The 21,090-nt window shown below is 35.6% G+C and overlaps 4 protein-coding genes across 7 annotated transcripts; 1 reads left to right on the top strand and 3 right to left on the bottom strand.

The window, feature by feature from the left end:
* Positions 1-2,812: 2,812 nt before the first annotated feature.
* Positions 2,813-6,526, bottom strand: LOC108824134 (uncharacterized). Of its 3 annotated transcripts, none has more exons than XM_018597502.2 (3): positions 6,270-6,526; positions 4,814-5,493; positions 2,813-4,737 (listed from the first exon to the last, which is right to left on the bottom strand). In XM_018597502.2, exons 2-3 carry the CDS (start codon positions 5,474-5,476, stop codon positions 2,995-2,997), a joined length of 2,406 nt encoding a protein of 801 aa, XP_018453004.1. In that variant the 5' UTR covers positions 5,477-5,493; positions 6,270-6,526; the 3' UTR covers positions 2,813-2,994. The 3 variants fall into 3 exon arrangements, with proteins under 3 accessions (XP_018453004.1, XP_018453002.1, XP_018453003.1); XM_018597500.2 differs by having other exon boundaries at positions 6,308-6,525; XM_018597501.2 differs by lacking the exon at positions 6,270-6,526 and adding an exon at positions 5,971-6,202.
* A 1,847-nt stretch (positions 6,527-8,373) lies between these two features.
* Positions 8,374-10,058, top strand: LOC108825370 (GDSL esterase/lipase At1g58525-like). Of its 2 annotated transcripts, none has more exons than XM_056995086.1 (5): positions 8,374-8,617; positions 8,718-8,848; positions 9,166-9,390; positions 9,485-9,740; positions 9,851-10,058. In XM_056995086.1, the coding sequence occupies exons 1-5, from the start codon at positions 8,374-8,376 to the stop codon at positions 10,021-10,023; spliced, it is 1,029 nt and encodes a 342-aa protein (XP_056851066.1). In that variant the 3' UTR covers positions 10,024-10,058. The 2 variants fall into 2 exon arrangements, with proteins under 2 accessions (XP_056851066.1, XP_018454169.1); XM_018598667.2 differs by having other exon boundaries at positions 9,830-10,058.
* Positions 10,059-10,101: 43 nt separating this feature from the next.
* On the bottom strand, positions 10,102-13,502 carry LOC108828724 (uncharacterized). The gene is made up of 5 exons (XM_018602488.2): positions 12,699-13,502; positions 12,374-12,491; positions 11,743-12,095; positions 11,560-11,658; positions 10,102-11,471 (listed from the first exon to the last, which is right to left on the bottom strand). Exons 1-5 carry the CDS (start codon positions 13,379-13,381, stop codon positions 10,196-10,198), a joined length of 2,529 nt encoding a protein of 842 aa, XP_018457990.1. The 5' UTR covers positions 13,382-13,502; the 3' UTR covers positions 10,102-10,195.
* Positions 13,503-16,210: 2,708 nt separating this feature from the next.
* On the bottom strand, positions 16,211-19,100 carry LOC108826807 (putative UDP-glucuronate:xylan alpha-glucuronosyltransferase 4). Its single transcript, XM_018600157.2, has 3 exons — positions 18,160-19,100; positions 17,139-17,587; positions 16,211-16,845 (listed from the first exon to the last, which is right to left on the bottom strand). Exons 1-3 carry the CDS (start codon positions 18,956-18,958, stop codon positions 16,369-16,371), a joined length of 1,725 nt encoding a protein of 574 aa, XP_018455659.2. The 5' UTR covers positions 18,959-19,100; the 3' UTR covers positions 16,211-16,368.
* Positions 19,101-21,090: the final 1,990 nt, after the last annotated feature.

Raw genomic sequence — 21,090 nt, 5'->3', positions numbered from 1 at the left:
AAGAGTTTGAGGGGTTTTGTGTGTTGGATCCTCGGATTAGAGAGAGAATTAGAGAAAAATTTTGAGATTTTAGAGAAAGAAAAGAAATGAGGAAGAAGAAGAGACTGATGTTTTTAAATTAAAAAATTCTGATGGAATATATTCATCAGAATTCCGTCGAAATATTTTAGGTTTTGGCGGTCCACGAAAATTTTGGCGGTTTACGAAAATTTTGATGGTTCATTTTTCTGGGAAATGTAAAATTTCGACGACTAAATGAATTTCGTCGGAATTTCGTCAGAATATTTGTTTATTAGGCTTTTCATCGAAATTTTGTCACAATATTCTGACGAATTTCCTACGAAAATAATATATTCTCTGTTTTATATTCGTCAGAAATCCGTCAGAAATTTTCGATGAAATTAGATTTAGGGTTGCAAAACATGAAAAATTTGACATACAATAATGTTTAACATATTTTAGATAATGTAGACAAAGTTATCTACATGTTTTAGTTTATAAGTGTTTATATGAGATGATATTACACATAATTGATATTGTAAGTTAGATTTCCGATATAAGGTTGTTTAATTACATAGTTCTTTTATGCAAAATATTATGTTTCGTTGATATACTCTAAGCGGATTTTATAAGTTGAAAAAATTGAAAAATTGTTAACTCATATCCTATTAGAAACTTAATATATGTTTGTGCAACTCACATCCAATTTTACATTTATATTAATTGTTTCATACGGAAACCAAATATCCGTCGGAATTCTATCAGAAAATTCTGACGAAATTCTGATAAAGAATCCAATTTCTTCGAAATGTCGTCAGAATTTTCCGACGAAATTCTGAGGAATTAAAACCCCAAACTGAAACTTTGGTATAAAAGTAATTTCGTCAGAATAAAAACTATTTTAACATATGACTATAAGCTATCAAGGAGCCACTTTTATGGAGATTAATTTCAAAGTGAATTTGAACTTTTGAATCGATTTTCAAATATCTTGACAAAAATGATAAAGTTATAATTTTTTTCCTTTCAAAATGGATACAATTAAAAAGTTTTCTACAATTAGAAAATCCCAGTTAAAGTAAAAATACATATAACAAATTTTAATTATTCCTGGGAACATAATTCTGGATAAGGTATACAAATTTTTAGAAAGCTAATAACAACATGTTTAGCAAAACATATATTTTTAAAAAAAATTCAATAAGTTTGTTCTATCAATACTATTAAAATTGGATTGTGACCAGCTGCTGGTAAAAAGTTATGTCTAACTTATTTTATAAATTTATCTAAATAATTATCTAAATATATTATGTAATTAACTATTTTTAATTATATACAAATATGATTACAAAAAATATAAATATAATTACAAAAAAATACAAATATAAAATTTATTTTTTTTTGAAAAAAATAAACAAAAAAAATAAACATGAAGGACGGATCAAGAATCTAGTAATCTGTTTAAATTACAACTCTTTTTGTGCAGGCATCAATTAATGCCACAATCACAAACTAAAGTTCCAAGGATAATTAATATGTGCTCGGCTTAGTAGATTTTCATATAATAACAACATATGTAATCCAAAGTTAGCTGTTCTTTGTTCTGGTTTTGGAATTATATGTATAAAATTTACATGCTCTTGTGCTTCTTCCACCTTCTTGAAAAGGCAAACGTACAGAATTGAACAGTCTGTGACTGTGTTCCACACCTTGTTCAAATGCTCAATTTTTTTTGAAAAGGCAAGATTCAGATAATGTTGTTAATTGTCGTTTCTCCAGAGATTTCTCTGCTGATTCTATTGTATTTTTATATTTTATGTGTATACTCACAAGCTTTCCAACTGCAATTGCTGACATTAGAGATAACTGTCAGGCCAAAACTGCTCATGCCACTAACGTCGTTACTCGTTACCCTCCTTGAATTCATCCCGAGCGTGCTCGTTCCTTTAATGCCTAGCAGGTTTAATTACGCTAATGAATCGCAAGATGTGTTCCTCCTCCCACTTTCCCAACCTGAAAATGTAAACCATGACACATAAATATATCAAATCAAAGTAACTTATGGGAGAGGTTTGATCAATTACCTCAAATAGATGGCGTAGTGATGCATTGAGCGCTTTCCACGTTTTAAGTTGGATCTTGGCAAGTAGCTATGTATACATCAAAGACTATGTTGTTGGGGTCAGCGTTAAATCCACTAAAACAGCCACACTCGTTTTCAACACGTTTTCTTCTCTGGTTACTACCTCACAAAAGAATTTATAACTGATTTCCATGTCCCTCGATCTAGTTCAGAGCTTCAGATTTTTGTTTAAGAAGAAATTACCTGACCAATAAATCTAGAATTTTTAAGTCTCAAGAGGGCTCTAAGCTAAAAGGAAATGTTTTTGAATAAAACCAATAACATAAAAAAAGAACTTACCAGAGATTCCGATCACACATTAATGCACAGGGAAACCATACAGTCACTGAGAAGTTGGATGATACAGTGAAGCGGCCGCAATAGGTCAGCTGCCAGTAATCAAACCGGCCTTGTATGGTGAATTAACTACACTCCGTTAGAAGTTATATCTAACATGTATATTCATTCCTATGTGAATCATCCCATCCCACTGGATCTTTACACAAGATATAACCAAAAAAATGAAATCTAAATCTAGTTCTGGTTAATGTACTAAAACCATATCTTTATTTATGTATGTCTTGCAAATTTAGCAAGTGTGAAGTCATTATTAAATCGAGTTAATGATGACTCTTGGGTATAAGCACTTGTATGGCATATCCTCCTGATTCAGATAGTATTTAAGAGAAACGATTTCAAAAGAATAAAATATCAGGCCATGAATATGTCTTAAAGAGTTTTACCAAGCAAAAACAAAAGAAAAAAGGAAAAAGCAGAAAGAGTTTTTTTTTTTGTTTTTCTGTACACATTTCTTCAGAAAGTTGAAAGGTCTAAGATGAGGTATAATCCCAAAAATGATGAATGCCTCTACTTCAGCTTCGCTTGAAGGGAAGCTTCAAGAGAATAGGAGGACGTTTAGGAAACTCTGTTGTCACATTGTCAGAATCCTCTGTTTGATCCACAGGCTTACTCGCTGTTGTTGCTTTATCCGCAAGAAATCTCGGTTCCGTACACTCTGCTCGTTCCAGCGGTTTACTTGATGTACTTTCCTTCACAAGAAAACCATTGTCTGACTCGCCTTGAGCTCTGTTACTCGCATTGGCTGAGTGCTTGATCCTTGCAGACCTTTCACGTTTTATCGGTTTAGGTCTACTTTTCAAGGTCTTTGCTGTATAAAAACCTGATTCAAGAGCTTCCAGAGCACGAGTCGTCAATGGCCTCTTTCTTGTGCTTTGTCTTCTCGGAGGATCTGACTTTATCTGTTGGTTTTGCTCTTCTTCTTCTTCTTCTTGTTTTATTGAAGCAGTTTCTTGAGTCGCTCCATGATCAGTGGAAGGAGATTTCATCTTGTCTGAGCCTGACATGGAAGGAAGTTGAATCCGTTTCTCTTCCAGATCCTTTGAAGAACACAACAACTGCTTTGCTTCCTCTTCTTGTTCTTTTTCTGATGAACCGACTTCGTGTATAGAACATAACTCACTTGGTTCAGTCTTTAGCCTCAGAATCTCTATCCTGTTTCCAGCTTCTTCTGATTTGTCAGTCTTGATTTCTTCTGGTAAGTTGGACACACAACTTTCACCAAAACGTTCTATATCTTTCCTCACACACGCACTGAGCCGCCTTCGTTTTGGCAAGGGAAATGAACTAAGAAGCGAATGATTGTTAACAGATTCTGATTTTCGGACAGACCTCTTCTTTGACCGAACATTCTCCTCCCAAGTCACATTCTCCGATGATGATGGATTGCAGAGACTCTCATTAGCAGGCAAACGTCTTCGTCTCCTTATCCCTGATGAATCCACAATCATGAACCTCACAGGCTCTTCCACCATTTTCTTCATTCGTCTCTTTTCCCACTTACATTCTTTACCATCCTTCTTCTCTACACCCACATAAGAAGACTTGTTATCTCCTTGACAAGCCTTTGATTGAGATTCTGGATTCCTCAACTCTCTAAATGCACATAACTTGCCTCCTGAAGCCAAACTAGTAGTGTCCACAACAGTGAACTTCAAAGAAGACTCTGGAGACCTTAGGTAACGGCGTTTTGATTGATTCTCTTCCATGATTCCACCACCATTGGGAGGAGGTCTGATCTCTGCTGCAGCCTCATCATCAAACTCAAGAAGCTCAGGATCGGAAACAACCTTTTTGATAATGTCACTGATAGAATCAAAGTAATGATTCTGTTTAACAAGTTTTCTTCTAGAAAACTTCTTTACCCCAGGGATGAGGTAGACTATGTTGTTGTCTTTACCACGGTCTTTGGGCTGCTCAGAGTGCCACCCTCTGGCTAGCAAACGTGGCCACACAGCTTCCCAGAAGATATCATTGCAACGTGCCTTGCTTAGACGGGGACCACCACTCAGTTTTTCGATGATTTCAGCAGATGTGAGTGAGCTGTATACTCCTAAACCAGCAGGAACCACCGCAGCAGAGGAGGAAACTGTGAACCATTGCTTTGAATTTACAGGTTCTGTTGTTAGGACAGTCAGATCTTCTTTAGTACCGATGGCTACAGCCTCTACAAGACACCGGAGACCCACTATTTCCTTCACAGCGCTGATGTATTTTTCCAGAGATGTATTATTCCCTTCAGCAAGTGACTTGGAGACCTGTGTTAATGGATCATTAAACATTCATTCATTCAAGGATATGTGTTCGGTGTGCAAAAGAGAGAGAGAGACTCACATTCACAAGCTTTGTTTTCAGAGATTCATCAGCAACGCTGGGAATCAAACGGGACAACAACTGATGTAGTCTCCAACCTGAGTAGAGCTTCTTCCCTTGTATGCATTTCCGCTTCTTAAGGGAGTTTGACCAAATCTTGTGCTTTGTAGATTTGTAGAACTTTCCGTAGTAAAAAGAAAGTAGTGGTCCTGTTCCTTTGCTCTCCAGGAACTGCTTTACCTGAGTAAAGTTCTTCCCGAATGTATACAGACCAAGAACAAAGGCATCTACCTCCAAATCGTCCCAAGAGCTGGATGAAGATCTCTCAGGGACAGCTTCAAGATTCATCATCATCATCTTTTGCTTGTTTCTTTTAGTTTTCAGAGATTTGAGAGACTCACTCATGTCTACATTATCATCCTCGTCTTTAAGTTTGGTGGTGTCTATCCACATGATGTCAACAGGTAGTAGTAGTAGTCCGCCACCAACTATGGCATCATCAGAAGAAGCTAGAGGATTCAAAAGATACGTTGCACGTTCGGATTCAGATAACATATGAGGTATCTCGGCCTGATACTCGTCTCCAACACGAATATCAACTTTTGGATCTCCACACACATATTCTTCTTCTTCTTCCACACAAGCATAAGCATCTTCCACACGAGTGTTGTTTTCTTCATCCATGGGGATTGAAAAAAGAACTGCATATAAGAGAAGATCACACGGTTGCTTCACTCAATTCAGTGTTAAACGGAAACCTTCAAGAACGTACTCGAAGTGTACATGGAAAACTATAACATACGAAAAAAGGCTAAGACAGTGTCCTTACAAAGAGAAAAGATTCAGGTGAGATAAAATGAGAACACACTAGACAAACATAGCTTAAAGCAACTGATAAAATCACATAGAACAGAGAGGCAAAGATGATACACTTGAATCTGAATGGCTTTAATAAAGGACAATGAAACCAACAGTTACAGAGATAAGATATATTAAATCTAAATGTTTCAGATCGAAAACAAAATCACAGAGAGAGAGAGATGATCAGTAAAACAAAACCGCATCCAAAAAACCCACAAGACTTGGACAAAAAAAAAAGATTAGATTTTGCAGAGCGTGAAGAGAAAAAAGGAGGGCAAAACCCAGAATAAATCAAGAACAATGCTTCTTCTTCTTACCTTAGAAAGACGACAAGGGTCAATCCCGAGACCACCTCTTTGGATCACAAACAAAGTCAAGTAATTTCTAAACGATCTTGTTTGTTTGGGGATGACAAAACCCCACGTAAAGCAAAGCAAAACAGCATAAAGTTGAAATCTTTAACGCCTAACACAAAACGTTAAAACACGAATTCTACCCGAAAAAAAAAAAGAAGATGAGAACACTTCGATCTCTCTATGCATTAACATCAACGTTTTTTTTTCTTGGCAAACCGCTAAAAGCTATCGCACGAACCACGAACACGAACGTGGGTTACCTAATACGGAGGAAGGAGCAAGAGAGAGATTTGGAAACCTGAAGAAGAAGAAGAAAAGGTTTTCGTGGTAGTTTCAGCTTTGCATTGCAGTGGGACTCCTCGACTAGGCAACGACGACCGAACACAAGTTTTGGTTTCTTTTGTTTGGGGGTGGGAGAGATAGAGATCACTCTGGCCGCTCTTTCAACGCAAGGTCTCCCAGAGAGAACACCACAACAAGGACGAAAAGTTTCTCTTTGAGACCCAAAAGAAAAAAAAAAAAGAAGAAAGAAAATATATAGCTTACAACCAATATTCTTATAATAATTTTTATCAAACTATATGCATTTTACATATTGTATTTTTTTTTTGTTTATTTATTCACATTGGAAGAATATTTTTTTTTTTGAAATAAAAATGAATCAATAAGACTTATTTAATAAGTTAGCAACTATATACTTATTTACGTATAGTAAAATAAACATATCATCTACTCATAAGAATTGATATATGGTTTGATTTATATATGCAAATAGTAGAGGAAGAACTCTTGAACTGATAAGATATGCAAGCATGGTTCACAACGGACTAACTAATGTTTTAGAAATTCCAATAGCATATATTTGAAAAGTATATGTTTGGTAGATGGCTCTTGAACTTCTACATCAATATTTAGTAGATGTGGATTGATATGGAAAAGAAATAATATATAAGGGATACAGATTATGATTAAGATCTAACATTTTTTAACTGGTTAAAATGGTTTGAAAGCAAACAAAAGTACAATATTTACATAACATGTATCATCTTTAAGTTATGATTTTAAGTTAGATAAAAGCACTGAAAGAGAAAGAAAAGGGTAACAAAAATCTTGACAATCACAACCTCTTCCAAATGAATCGAGAAACACATACTATCGACCAATTTAGACACTATCTTCACCAGTTTAGACATAAATATTGTTCTCCCATAAAAAATCATGTATATCATTGTTTAAATAGGAATTTCTTGTTCTGAATGCAGAGCTATTGGGGGAGAAAATTCGATATATAATTTATAACTCCATGATGTATATCCACATCATCTTAAAGTTGAATATATTTTTTTTATCTTCATGACACAACTATGTAACAGCAATAACCTGAAAATGTTGACATAGGGTAACTTATGGAAGAATGTTTTCCAATTTTTTTTTTGTATGACGCTGCTTCACAAGTTCTAGTCCACAAGTTAAACTATGTTTAGTAAACACAAACACCTTATCACTTAGTGCTTTCAGTATGTATTAAATATCCATTTGAGCTTTGATTGGCGTCGGTGATCTCCAAAATAAGTTTAAGCGGCTCGACTATAGTGAGAACTAGGATGTTTGAGCAACTCTTACATCAAGAATGGCCAAAAAGCAAATTCATACCCAAATTGTAATTGATATACTAAAACATACTTCAAAACTATATTTTGTCTAATTTATACCCATAGTAAGAAAATGGTTTATTTATACTATTAATTGATGTTCTTTATGGTCAAGAAAATGAGGAGCACAAATAAAGGTCTTAAGATTTTTTTAGGAACTTTGCTTGCTATATTAAATTTTTGTGAACAGCAACTAAGACGATTGATGCTTCATTGTTCTAATTATATTTATTTCAAATGTATATATATATATATATTCATTGAGATAATGATGATTATATATAATTTATTATAACATATATATGTGAATATAATTAATAAATGTATTATTAGTTATAAATTGGTAAAAGGAACCGAATAAAATGTGAGTTCTAGTTTAGAATATGGTAATATTTTATAAACCAAATTTGGCTAAACATTTTATGTCTGTGGTTACATTAATTAATTGGTCTAAATCCTAAACATAGTATGTTTAAGTTGTGACAACCAACTCATAAGGAAGTTATTGGTAAGAAATAACAATTAAACTTTGTTATCTTTAAAACCACAAGGAATGTAATAACTAACTAGAGTCAACAAACACAACTACTGTCAAAAGAGATATCTTTAGAAATTTCAACAAATTTAAAGAATATATATATACACGCATGTTTTCAAATTTATAGAAGGCAAGCACATCTGGAGCAGAAAAATAAACAAATCAACTAAGACAATGAAGTTTCAATTGTTATACCTTGCTTTGTTATTCATTGCCGCTGAAACTAATGCAGTTAAGCAAGGAAAGAATGCAACAATCCCTGCACTAATAGTTTTTGGAGATTCGATTATGGATACTGGTAATAACAATAGACTCCCAACTCTTTTGAAGTGCAATTTTCCTCCTTATGGCAAGGACTTTCCTGGTGGCCAAGCCACTGGAAGGTTTTCTGATGGAAGAGTTCCCTCTGATCTCATTGGTAACGATTCCAAATTTTTTTTAATATTTGTTTTACAGAAAATTTTATAGGTATTTATATAAAATCATGATACATTTGGTTTTCACCAATTTTCTTTCAGCCGAAAAGTTGGGAATAGCTAAGTCACTGCCAGCATTTATGAACCCAAATTTGAAACCCCAAGATCTTCTTAAGGGTGTTACATTTGCATCTGGGGGAACTGGTTATGATCCTTTAACGGCTAAGATTATGGTATGTTAATATATTTTGTTATCAACGTTTGTTACATTTTATAATTATTGATATGTTTTCTATTATTTCCTATTACATTTCATAATTAATAGATAGGAAAATTCTAATTTTATCTCAAATGTGATATCATTTTTCAAATTTACTTTTAACTGATAATCATTCTTATAAATATTCTAAGTTTATTATGAAAAAGACAAAATTAATCCTCTTAAATTATTTATAAATATTTAATAATTATTTATAGAAGTTGATAAATATGTTCATGAAAATTAACCCTTCTAAGTTGGTACATTTTCTATTATTATGTTCTTTTGCAGTCCGTAATATCAGTCTGGGATCAATTAACATATTTCAAGCAATATATATCAACGATCAAACAACATTTTGGAGAGAAAAAAGCTCAAGATATCTTGGACCATAGTTTTTTTGTTGTGTGTTCTAGTAGCAACGACCTTGCTCACACTTTCATGGCTCAATCTCATAAATATGACCGTACCTCATATGCCAATTTCTTGGCTGACTCAGCAGTCAAATTCGTAAGAGTAAGTATTTTAAACTGATTTATTCACAAATATAAATCAAACAATAATAAACTTATATCTAATACTAATTATATATCTTGTGTATAATACTTAGGAATTACATAAGCTTGGAGCTAAGAAAATCGGAGTGTTCAGCGCAGTGCCGGTTGGATGTGTACCACTTCAAAGAACAGTGTTCGGAGGATTGTTTACAAGAGGATGTGTTAAACCTTTAAACAACATGGCTAAACAATTCAATGCAAGGCTTGCACCAGCACTAGAATCTTTAGATAAAGAGTTGGATGGGGTTATCCTCTACATTGATGTTTATGATACTCTTTTTGACATGATCCAACATCCTGCAAGATACGGTAAGATCACCTTATAAATTTTCCATTTGTATCATAAAACCTGAACCAAACTACTGAAGTCTAAGTAAAATTATCTCATCATGCTTCAGGTTTTGAGGTAGCTGATAGAGGATGTTGCGGTAGAGGATCTCTGGCAATATCCTACATGTGTAACTCAATGAATCCTTTCACATGTTCTAATTCCTCAGCCTATATATTTTGGGATAGCTACCACCCAACTGAAAGAGCTTATCAAGTCATGGTTGACAACTTGCTTGACAAATATCTAAGCAAACTCGATTGATGTTGTTTAATCCTTATTTATCTCTTGGTGTGATTGTGTTTTCCATCTTATTTTTCTCTCGTGTATTCATTCTTCAAATATTCAATGTATCAAAATTTATGAATGTTATAAAGTTGCACTACAACCAATTGAATACTGGAACAAAAGCAAACCAGTTTATTACATTCTCTTTCTATCTTTCGATAACTCTTCGACTGTTTCTGAAATCAACAGAGTCTGTGTCTTTACCATCACTATTCCCATGGCGGTTTCCTCCTCCTCTTCCTCCTCTGTTAGATCCCCTGAAACTCCCTGCACCGCGTCCTCCTCTACTGCTCTTTCTATCAAACCCATCTTCAAAACCGCCACTTCTGCTTCCCATTCTTCCCCCAAACCCGCCTCTATCTTCTCTGTTACCTCTTGATCTACCTGAACCTCTGTAATCTTCTCCGTCACTATCAAAACCACCACCCCTTCTGCCTCCTCCTGTTCTTCCTCCCCTCCCTCTTGATCTATTATCCGAGAAACCACTTGCGCCATTATAATCACCACGTCCACCACCTCTCATTCTTCCTCTGTTCCCTCTTGATCTATTACCAGAGAAACTTGACCCTCTGTACTCTTCTATATCATCCATGTCATCATCAGATTCTGATTCTGAATAGGATCTTCTTTTCCCCTTAAACCCTCCTCTTGCACCGTTACTTCTTTGGCCACCACCACCCCTTAAACCAGATCTGGGACCATCGTCCTCCATATCAGAGTCGAGCCCAAACTCATCGTCCGACCCAAAAGTCACTTTTCTCGAAGGCGGGCCTCTGTTTGTTGAAGCAACGTGACTTGATTTCCACCTGGGAGTGACTGAAGCTTCATCATCTGAACTGAAACCGAGCTCACTATCCCTAGAGAAACCTCCCCTACTGTTTCCATTCCTGTTTCTACTATTGTGAAACGGTGAGGTTCCTCCTCTGTGCGCATTGTAACCAGCCTTCGACTCTGGAAACTGTTCATCCTCTGAGAACTCTTCAGGAGCGAAAGAAGATACCTCTCTGTTTCCAGTTTCGTCTATCTCATAGCTATCAATGTCATCTTCATCGTCAAAATCATCAAACCCAACACCAGGTCTTCTGCTCTTTCCAGGCTCAGAACTCTCTCGTGCTCCTGGTGGAAGATTACCAAACTCTTCTTCTTCAGGATCTCTCAAACCATCCACTGGAAGGTTTTGATTCTTTCTACTAGAATCCGCGTACTCAAACGCAGCAACTTCTGCACCGTCTGATTCATCGTCATCAAAATCAAAGTTCCAGGCATTGGAAACATCATCTCGCTTCACAACCTTCTCTGTTTGTGCTTCAGTGAAGCGATGATGATGTGTTTCTTGTGTGTTGTTCTCTAAGAAAGCATCTGGTGGACGCTTGCAATCACAGTGAAAACATGCCATGTTTCTCCTATAGTTTAAGAAGTTGCATCTGCCATAACAACAAGCAATATCATCAGTTCCGTGACATGAAGTTTAAACACATTATATTTTTTTCGAAGACTCGAATAGCAACTTACTCAGGGCACTCCCATTCTCCTGGAAGGAGCTGTCTCTTTGGCCTCTTTGCATCACACTGTAAGCAAATGGTGTTCTTTGCAAAGTTCATGAAATCGCACCTAAGAACAAAAATTACCATCTCAGGACAAAAATCAAAAAGTAGAACATAAAATATGTGAGGTGGCTGCTATGGTGTGACTTACTTTGGGCAGAGCCAATCACCTTTCTTCATCTCAACATCATCACGGCCAACACGTCTTTTAGGAGGAGGAGGTGGCTGCTTGACTTTAGGTGGAGCTTTCTTGATAACCGGTGGAGTAAGGTTAGGATCTATCGGTACTCTGCTTAGCTTGACAACCTCATGCAGCAGCTTGCGCACCACAGTCTTAACAGATTTTTTCTTCAGGAGGCTTTTGTTGGCTACCGTATCACTCAAGGGGTCAAAACCATAGGTGAACAAAATCTTCATGAGGTCAAGGGTTCGAGCCTCGTCCTCTTTGTTTGTTAACAGAAACGCCTTCTCGCACGAGTTTCTCAAGCTGCAGGAACTGCAGACCTGATATATATGAATGTATGTTATCATCTGAAGGATCTTTTGATAGTAAACCAATCAGGAAGAAAAGAGCAAGACTAAGAAAGGAGACTTAATGAACCTAAAACCACACAACCAATGAGCTAAAGACTCCAAACCTAAAACCACACAAATCAAATACACCTCACATTCAAAAGTCTATAATTCAAGATTTATGACAAGCAAAAAAAATGGTGGAATTACCGAACCACACAAGTTCATATACAAAAGAAGTAAAGTAAGTAATCAAATGAAGCTCTTACATCTCCTTCATCAAGATGGACACGCTTCCTGAGTAGTTTCCCAGAGAAGACAACTTTTCTATCAGTCGCTGGACACCCATGGCCGACTAGTATTTGAATGTCGTTCCTCGACAATGACCTGAAGCCAAAAAAAAATAAAAATAAAAATCATATAAAAACACATAGCAGTTGATAATGTTCCATTTCGAATCTGAAAACAACAAACTTTTGTTATATACCACAGACTCAGAGTATAAACATTAGGAAATGACTTAGAGGAACAGTTGCAAAACATCATAAAGGTATAAGCTTTGTTTCGATGATTATTCATAAGCTTGAAACAAACCTTAGAATATCGAAACGGTCTTTTCCGAAATTGACACAAGCGTTTTGAACCGCTCTGAAATCTTGAAACAGAGCAGCTCCAACATTTGACGACGACGATGATGATGGTGATGATGGTACATCGATTCCCAAACTCTTCACCATCATCTCGTCTTCTTCTCCGTCGTCGTCGTCACGCTGCCTCCTGTGATCAAAGTAATTCTGCTTCACAAGTACCTCCATAAGCTCCATCCACTCTGGCCACGGATGCACCAACTCCACCACACCATTCTCTTTACTCAAGACTGACTGAGTCAAGTCAGTATCCCCTGCGGATTTGGATTCGGATTCGGATCTTTCTTCTCGGGGATCCGGATCTCGTCGAGGAGGAGCAGTAGGAGGAGGAGGAGGAGGTGGTTGTTTGGATTGGCGCCAGGCGCGGATACGCTCGAGGGTCTCGTCCTGCTCGGAGTGGCGTTTCTCGATGGCGTCGATCTGGTCGAAGACGAAGCTGAGGCGGGAAGATAGAGAGGAGGAAGGTTTCCGGTTTTCTTCAGGGGAAGAGTTAGGGCTAGGGTTGGTCTGGGCGGAGGAAGTGGAGAGTGGTTTTACGAGGAATGGCTGGAAAAGGCGGCGGCTTTTAGGGTTTATGTTGGAGAGGGAGATGCGTTTTATGATGAGGAGGAGAGAGATCGAAGTAGCCATTTGCAGAGAAAATGAGATTTCAAAGGGTAGTTGCCATGGAGGGGGAATAAGGGTTTATGCTTCTTCTTCTGTGTCTGTCTCTCTGGTTAAAGTTAAACCCATCGAGGACTCGCTATGCTTCAGATAAATCTTTTGTTCCGGTTCGTTTCCGGTCTAAAGACATTTTGGTTCGATTCGGTTTATAGACACTCTTTAACTATCAAAATGATGATATAAATACTGGATTTTATCCCGTTTTTTCAAAACATTAACTTACTAGATGATAACCCGCGCCATGCGCGGAATGAGTTTTTTAAAATATGTTGTATTGAAATATTACAATTAGAATGCATCTTGTTATCAAGATTTTTTTTTTACATTTGATTTGGGGTGGACATTCGGATACCATTTGGTTCAGTTTAGTTTGGTTTGGTTCAGTTATATTTCGACTTTTTGTGAGTTCGATCCGGTTCGGATCTGCGGGTTCGGTTTGGATTTGGACTCAGATAACTCATTTTATTTTTTAAAAAAATAAAATTTGTATATACTTTAAATTTCTCAAAATATAAAAATAAAAAAATTATTTATAACATATAAATGTGTATAATGCAAGCTAAAATACTTAAACTTAACATAAAATTTGGTTAGCTTCAATATTCGGATAAGAAATCAATAGATATTTGAAGTATTGGTATTTTGAATATCATTTAACTATTTTAATCATGTATTTTTAACTATTTGTAAATATTTTCAAGTATTTTGGACAACTTAATAACATTTTATATATTTTTAATATTCTTTTAGATATTAAATTCTAAAAAAAAAATATATATTTAAGTATATAAATCTGGTTTCGATATATTCGATATCCGAAATATTTCGTTTCGGATCATGTTCTGTTCTAAAAAATATCATCTTAACAACATCTTACAATTTTTGGTAATTTATAGACGTTTTAAAAAATTTAAAATATAACATATATGAAAAATCTATTTTTTTAAATATGTTTAAGTGATTTTTTTTTAAAATATTAATTAAAATAAAATGTAGAGGATACAAATTTTTTTATCAAATATTTTTGATTTGTAATCATTAATTATCATATATACGTTAATCATATTAGGTAATTTCATAGCTTTTATTTAAGGAAATAAACTTACGTAGCTTTTATTTAAGGAAAGAATTTAAGACTATTAATTAATATGATAATTAGTTTAATAAAAAGTATAATATATATTTATATGGACCAACATATTTTTCTAATGATTTCTGAGAATCATCCTAGTAATGACACGTGGCTACAAAACATGTTGTAATGTTCCAGGATTAATATACAGGGGATGCCCTCTGTCTCGGGTTAAACCCATCAAAATCTCTCAGCTTCACAGAATACTTTCATTTTTGGTTCGATTTGGTTTAAACACATTTTGGTTCGATTCGGTTTACTACTTACTGGATTCGCCTAGTGATCGGCCCAGTAAAGAGGCTAAAGACTCGTGTATATGGTTTCGTGCACTCCATTCTTACAGGCTACAGCACGTTATATGTTTTGTTCGTACGTGCAATTGTAAAAATACATCAGCATATTAAATGTTACAGTCTAATTTTATTCTCACGCCCTTTCGATTTACATACATGTGAACATACGCTCATTTATAAAGGCATCAACGTGACATGTATAACAGGTGCTCTATATAGTTCCAGATCTTGGAAGTAAAGAAGCATCGTTATTCTTATAATCACTTTCGTATACTGATCAGCTTACGGAGAAGGCGATGAAATTGAATCACTTGATGAGAATACATCTCGTTGGTGCACCTTCCGCTCCAACCAATCTCAACGGTAAGCAATGAAGCGAGTACACTCCTACCTCCACATCATCCAGCTTCAGTGCCTCCACAGGGATTATATCCTGATAAATCATGTGTATAATTTATGCCTCGTCTCACTTTTGACAAGGCTACTTAGAAGGTAGTGGGAATCGACGGAAAAGCTTCATCAGCGGCGATGACAGAGGAGAGGAAGAGTGTACTAGCGATGATGAGGAAAGGAAAATTGAAGGAGCGAGTCATTATCTCGGTTCGTAGGTTAACGTGGATTCATGAACCTTAGTTGGTCTTCGTATAATGGCTCTGTTCGTAATCTTTCACATCAGATCAATCGAACTGATATTAACTTCAAACCATAGAAGATGTTCCTTTAATGGATACTAGATGAATGATCTGATGTATACACGTAAACGTGAGTCTTTCTTTTATAAAAAAACTATTGTATCTGCGAGGGAAAATATATATACAAGTATTAGATAATTTTGTAACAAGTGACATGATGATTTATGAACCGAAGTTGAAAAAAAAAAAGAATGTAAATATCGATAATTTCACTAATAAAGAATGAAGCTAGTGCCTATGATTTGATGGAACTGACTTTGTCCTAATTAGTGACCGACCAAAACGTGAAGGACTCTTTTTTCTTTTGTCGAAAGGACTCTGCATTAGACAAAACTCACCAGACAACTAGACAAAGTGCTTGAAGATATTATTGCATATTTGCATGGGTTGGTTATTTTGTCGACTAAATTTCTATTAAAATTGAAATAGAGTTTGAAGATATTCAGGTGCAAATGATAGACTAATTACAACATATGCGATACTATGCATCCAATAATCTGAAAGAAATTGCATTTTGGGAATCGAACTCCAAATTCGTTTGTGTTTTTTAGAAAGACTGGAATCTCTCTCCAACAATATTTGTAGAATACATATATTACAACACGAATGATGATTATATAAGCAAAATTAACAATGTGAAGTTCAGAGTGAGATTCTTCTACGCTTTGTCGTATAAAAATTCTCCGTTATACTTTGAAAATTACAGAAATTAAAATAAAACCCTGTGTGACAGAAAAAAAAAAACAGAAGCGAGAACCCTTTCTCGAATCAGAAGGTTCTTCAGTCTTACTTCACAAGTTTCTGTAAGACTTCAATAAAATCAAAGACAAAACACTCTCACTGAACAAGGTTATTCTTCCTAGGATCTCTCACTTCTATCTCCCAATGCCTATCAGGCAAACTATCTTTCTCAGCGATTTTCCTCCACTTCTCAATCCTATACTTCATTTTCTTATTCAAACCACAATAACCTTTCAACTGCTCTGGCATCTTGTCATAAACTTTCCACCATTTTTCATGCACTGAATCGCTGGCAAACTCGTGCCTTAACTTCATGTCCCAATTGCAATCATAGTCTCTATAACATACCCATGGCTTCAGTCCCAAGTAGTGCAGACCCTCTAGATCATCTGGAAGATCGCGTGTTCCTTTAAAATTTTCGGCGAAGAACTTCATTGTGTTCACGCGTTTCGATAACCTGTGCCACCATACAAAATTCTCATTGAGGAATCCCTGGTCTCCTCCATTGTATGACTCGATCTTGGAGGATTTCTCCATTAGATCTTTAAAAAGACATGCTGATGGCTCGACAATCTGATGCAAAAAAATAATAATAATAATAATACTTTATAACTGATTTATGAATGCCCAAACACACACACAAAATAATAATCTGTTGTCTCACGTTTCTTAACAGGAAACAGAGAAAAAAAGCAATAGATCAGAAACTAAAGTTTAATGTTAAGAAAATAAGTCATCTTCTACTGTGAAAAAAGGAATCAGAAGAAAATAATACAAAATAGATTACGATATCAACATTTATTTTCTCGAACATTTCATCAATTAATTTTGTAAGGATGTATAGTAATTAATTTATTTGGGATTACCATGACTCCGGAGTTGAATAACACTTTGTCGTTGCCTGCAGCTGAGAGTTGCGGATAATAGAAGAGATGATCAAGCTTCTTGACAACGATAATATCTGCATCTATGAACAAAAGTTTATCGTAGTCAGTTACTTGCCACACACGCAATTTGCTGTAGTTCCATTCATTGTAAGAGTCCTTCTCCGCGAAAGGGCTACGGATTCTGTCAATCAGCCGAAGATTCCAACCAGCGGAGCTGAGACCGATAAGGGACCTGTTTGTTATGGACCGATCGTGGAGGAGAATCATGTCCTTGTTCGATCCTGATTGTCTTATGCTTTGTGCTAAAGCTATTGCCCCACAGACATAGGCCTCGGACGAGTGTAGTACCGTCACGTAGGCCACTCGATGCTTACGAATTGCATCGGACGTAAGCTTATCTTTATCTTTTGGTCTCCATGCTTCTTGGCCTGTAAATGATAATAGTTCAAAACTCAAGACTGAGACGAATGGAGAGAGGAAAACCTGGTGAATGAGTTTTGTGGTAAGCATGTTTTACGCTTCATTAAAATAATTAAATTGAGGAAATGTATACTCTGCCGCACGACCGAATCACACCAACTATTAACCTCATATTACTTTATTCTCCACTAAAATAATGATCCACCAATATATAAACCTATTCAACGGAACTTAACTAACAAAACAAAAGTGCAAATGCATGATGAAGTTGTCTCTACCTTTTAACATATTTATATAGATTTCAATACTAATCAATCATATTTGCCTCTTACATATGATGGTTACATTTTTTTTTTGAACTTTACATATGATGGTTACATGATAATAAGTCTACAGAAAAAGGTTAAAATGTAGAAGTTTTTTTGGTAAAATTAAAATGTAGAAGTTACTTAAAGGTTTGTTGTGTATATATATTTTATAAATGATGAGATATAAATGAATAAAAATATTGAATACACATGAAATTAATATATATATATCTACAGAAAATAAATAATAGAGGGAAAGAATCAAAAATTACCAAGTTGAGCAAATGGAGAAGCAACGTGACATGAACCAACAGGCATGAGAAGCTTCTGCTTCAACCTTGGGAGATTAGGCTTATACACCCAATAATCATCCACTCGCCTCACGCGCTCATCGCACTTGAAGATCTCATGCATGGGCCCACATGACCCGACGAACACAACGTACACAACCTTGGTCAACCCACTCTCGACCGCTAGATTCGCCGCAGCCAAATTAACCTGAAGCCTGAAAACATCCCTTAGTCCTTTATTCTCCGACCAACCATCGCACGGGACCTTTGCAACTATGACATCCACGTCAGCATTAGAACCTTCACGCTTAGGGAGAGGGATCTCCGGGCATTGAGACTTTTCCTCGTCGATCCACTCCGGGAAGAGACTATTCCAAGTAAGATTCTCCGGAAGAGGATCGAGCGACACGTGGACGTTCTCCGAGATCGACGGGCCATCAGCCTCGAAGCTCTCGCGCTCTTGCTCTTCGATGTTAAGGAAGCCTATCCGGAGTTTCTTTGCCGGTAGATAGTCACGGACAAGTCGGAGCCATCTTGGGTTTTTGCTGACGACTACGGGGGAAGGAAGATCAATCCGTATATCGTCGGACGATGGAGATGTGATGATTTGGTTTGGAACAGAAAAGGGTTTAAAGGATATTATCAAACCTACAAGTGATAATGAGATTAGTATTAGATAGACCATGAAGATTCTCCCTCTAGAATTTTGTGTTTTTGCCCCCATCTTTAAATCTCTCTGCGTTACGTTTCTGTACCTAGAAATCTTTGAACGCATCTTCATTCTCTAATACGTGAAGCTATATATGTATGTGAGTGTTAGTTCATGCGTGTTGGTAACATGACTGATTTGCATGGACGCACGTTGGTGTGAAAGTCAATTTGTTCCTCTCTCTCTTTATACGATTGTTTCGTTCGTATGATTATGTAAACCCCACGCGTGTAGTGGTCGCGTGTGTCGTACTTATAGTTTTATAGAAATCTTAAATCTTATTATTGGAGGTTATATTTTCTTTTGTCGACATTGGAGGTTATATATATTAGGCGAATAATGGCTCTAACGCGCTTTTGATGATTAATAAAATTCTTGGTTCACTTCACACCAAATCAGAAAAGCCTAGCCAAAAGATAGAAAAAGAAAAATATGTATAGTAATTGGTTTATTGGGACATATATATATATAGAAAAATATCAAACATAAGCTGTTTATGCATGTTTTTATTTTATTTTTAAACATTAGAAGCTGATTGTGTTCCATCTTAAAAATTTACTGATTTGTTCCCGCATTGGTCTGATGTAAATGTTCTCACACAAGTCAAAACCACTGACACAAATTCATATTTTTAACGTTTTAGGATGATCATTAGTCTTTTAATCCCCAAAGATGAAATATTAAGTGGAAATTGAGCGGGAAAGTCGCATAAATATAAACATATATCTAATTAATTGTCTAAAGACTTTGTTTAAATAAAATATCATGTAATGTAAAATACTAAATTTTAGAAGTTAGTAATAAATTAAGTAAATATCAAGAATATAAATTTGAAAATATATGTAGATATTATGTACTAAAACAATATATATATAGATATTACTAACATATTTGAGGATTAAAAGCTAAAACAATATAATATGGATATTACTAACATATTTGAAAATTAAAAGCTAAAACATTATATAGAAATATATAACATAAATTTGGAGCATATAGAAAAGATAAAATCATAATATCTAAGAAATTATACTACATATATTTGCTGATTTTTTTCTTTGGATTAACTGGATCTTTTATCTCCTTATATGATACATCTCAATTTGTAATCTAGGTTCCAAAACTTAACATTTTCTCTTTATTATACCCTCCTCCAAAAACGTATTTTCTTAACTGAATCTCTAATCTCCAAGTGGCCAGGTGCTGGATTCTCTTGCCTCATCAGTTAACTAGGCTGAGAGTGTCACACAACCATCAATTCCTATCTTTTAGTTGTTCTTTTCTTATCATTTTTAGCATTTCATTCCATTCTTTTTGTATTTGTTTCAAGTTTACACTCGGATTCCATTCTTATCGTCCACTTTGAAGATCCAATTTGAGCTTCTTCGACCATCTGATCAAGTTAGCTTCTGTACTCGTAACACTTCATAAACTCATTTTCTGGTTTAAATTGTGGATCAAATTTTTGGTCGATTTCAACTTGTCTGATCTTCACTATTTATCTGATTTCTCAATATATCGTTTTATCTTTAAAAATTGATTCGGTGTTAAGATCAATCGTTTTGGCTAGTCATTTGATGGTTGGTGGCTGAGTCATTTTGGCTTAGAGTTTGATAAGAAATTCTTTGGCTGAGTTATTTTGACACAACATCAGAATGACGTCGTCATCAATGACGGGACGAACAGCTGGCTCAGCATTAGAAAGTATGCACATTTGATGGTGAGGCGTTGGTCAGGCAGGTGTGTTTAGGAGCATTTAGGAGGTGACAGCCGATCAAGTTGGTGTTAGGAGATTTGTGCTTGGCTGGGTTGGTGTTAGACAGTTATAGGTAAGCCGAGTAGGTGTTAAGGAAACCATGACGTGGCGAACCAATTCGACTCGATATTAAAAATTGAAAGTTTTGGACTACTAAGATTAGTGTTAGGTTACCTGACCGACGATTTGGGCCGTTGCTAAATTGACAGAGAGTTTTTCTTTTTAATTTTGTTTTGCTTTTAGTTATATGAAAATCATTTCATATATAACTTTGTCATAGTCATACGAAAGTTGTTTGTATAGTGTTTTTAATTATACTAGATCCGGTCTCCGCGCTACGCGCGGATAAGTTGGTGTATCGTGAATTTTTATAATAAACGGAATAGAAGGTGGTTGAAGTTTGGAATTTTTTTTATTCTGCGTACCTGAGAATTTTTTTTAACAAAAA

This window comes from Raphanus sativus, chromosome 9 (assembly GCF_000801105.2).
Source record: "Raphanus sativus cultivar WK10039 chromosome 9, ASM80110v3, whole genome shotgun sequence".
Classification (NCBI taxonomy): Eukaryota; Viridiplantae; Streptophyta; class Magnoliopsida; order Brassicales; family Brassicaceae; genus Raphanus; species Raphanus sativus.
This window is presented reverse-complemented; position numbering and strand designations above follow the sequence as displayed.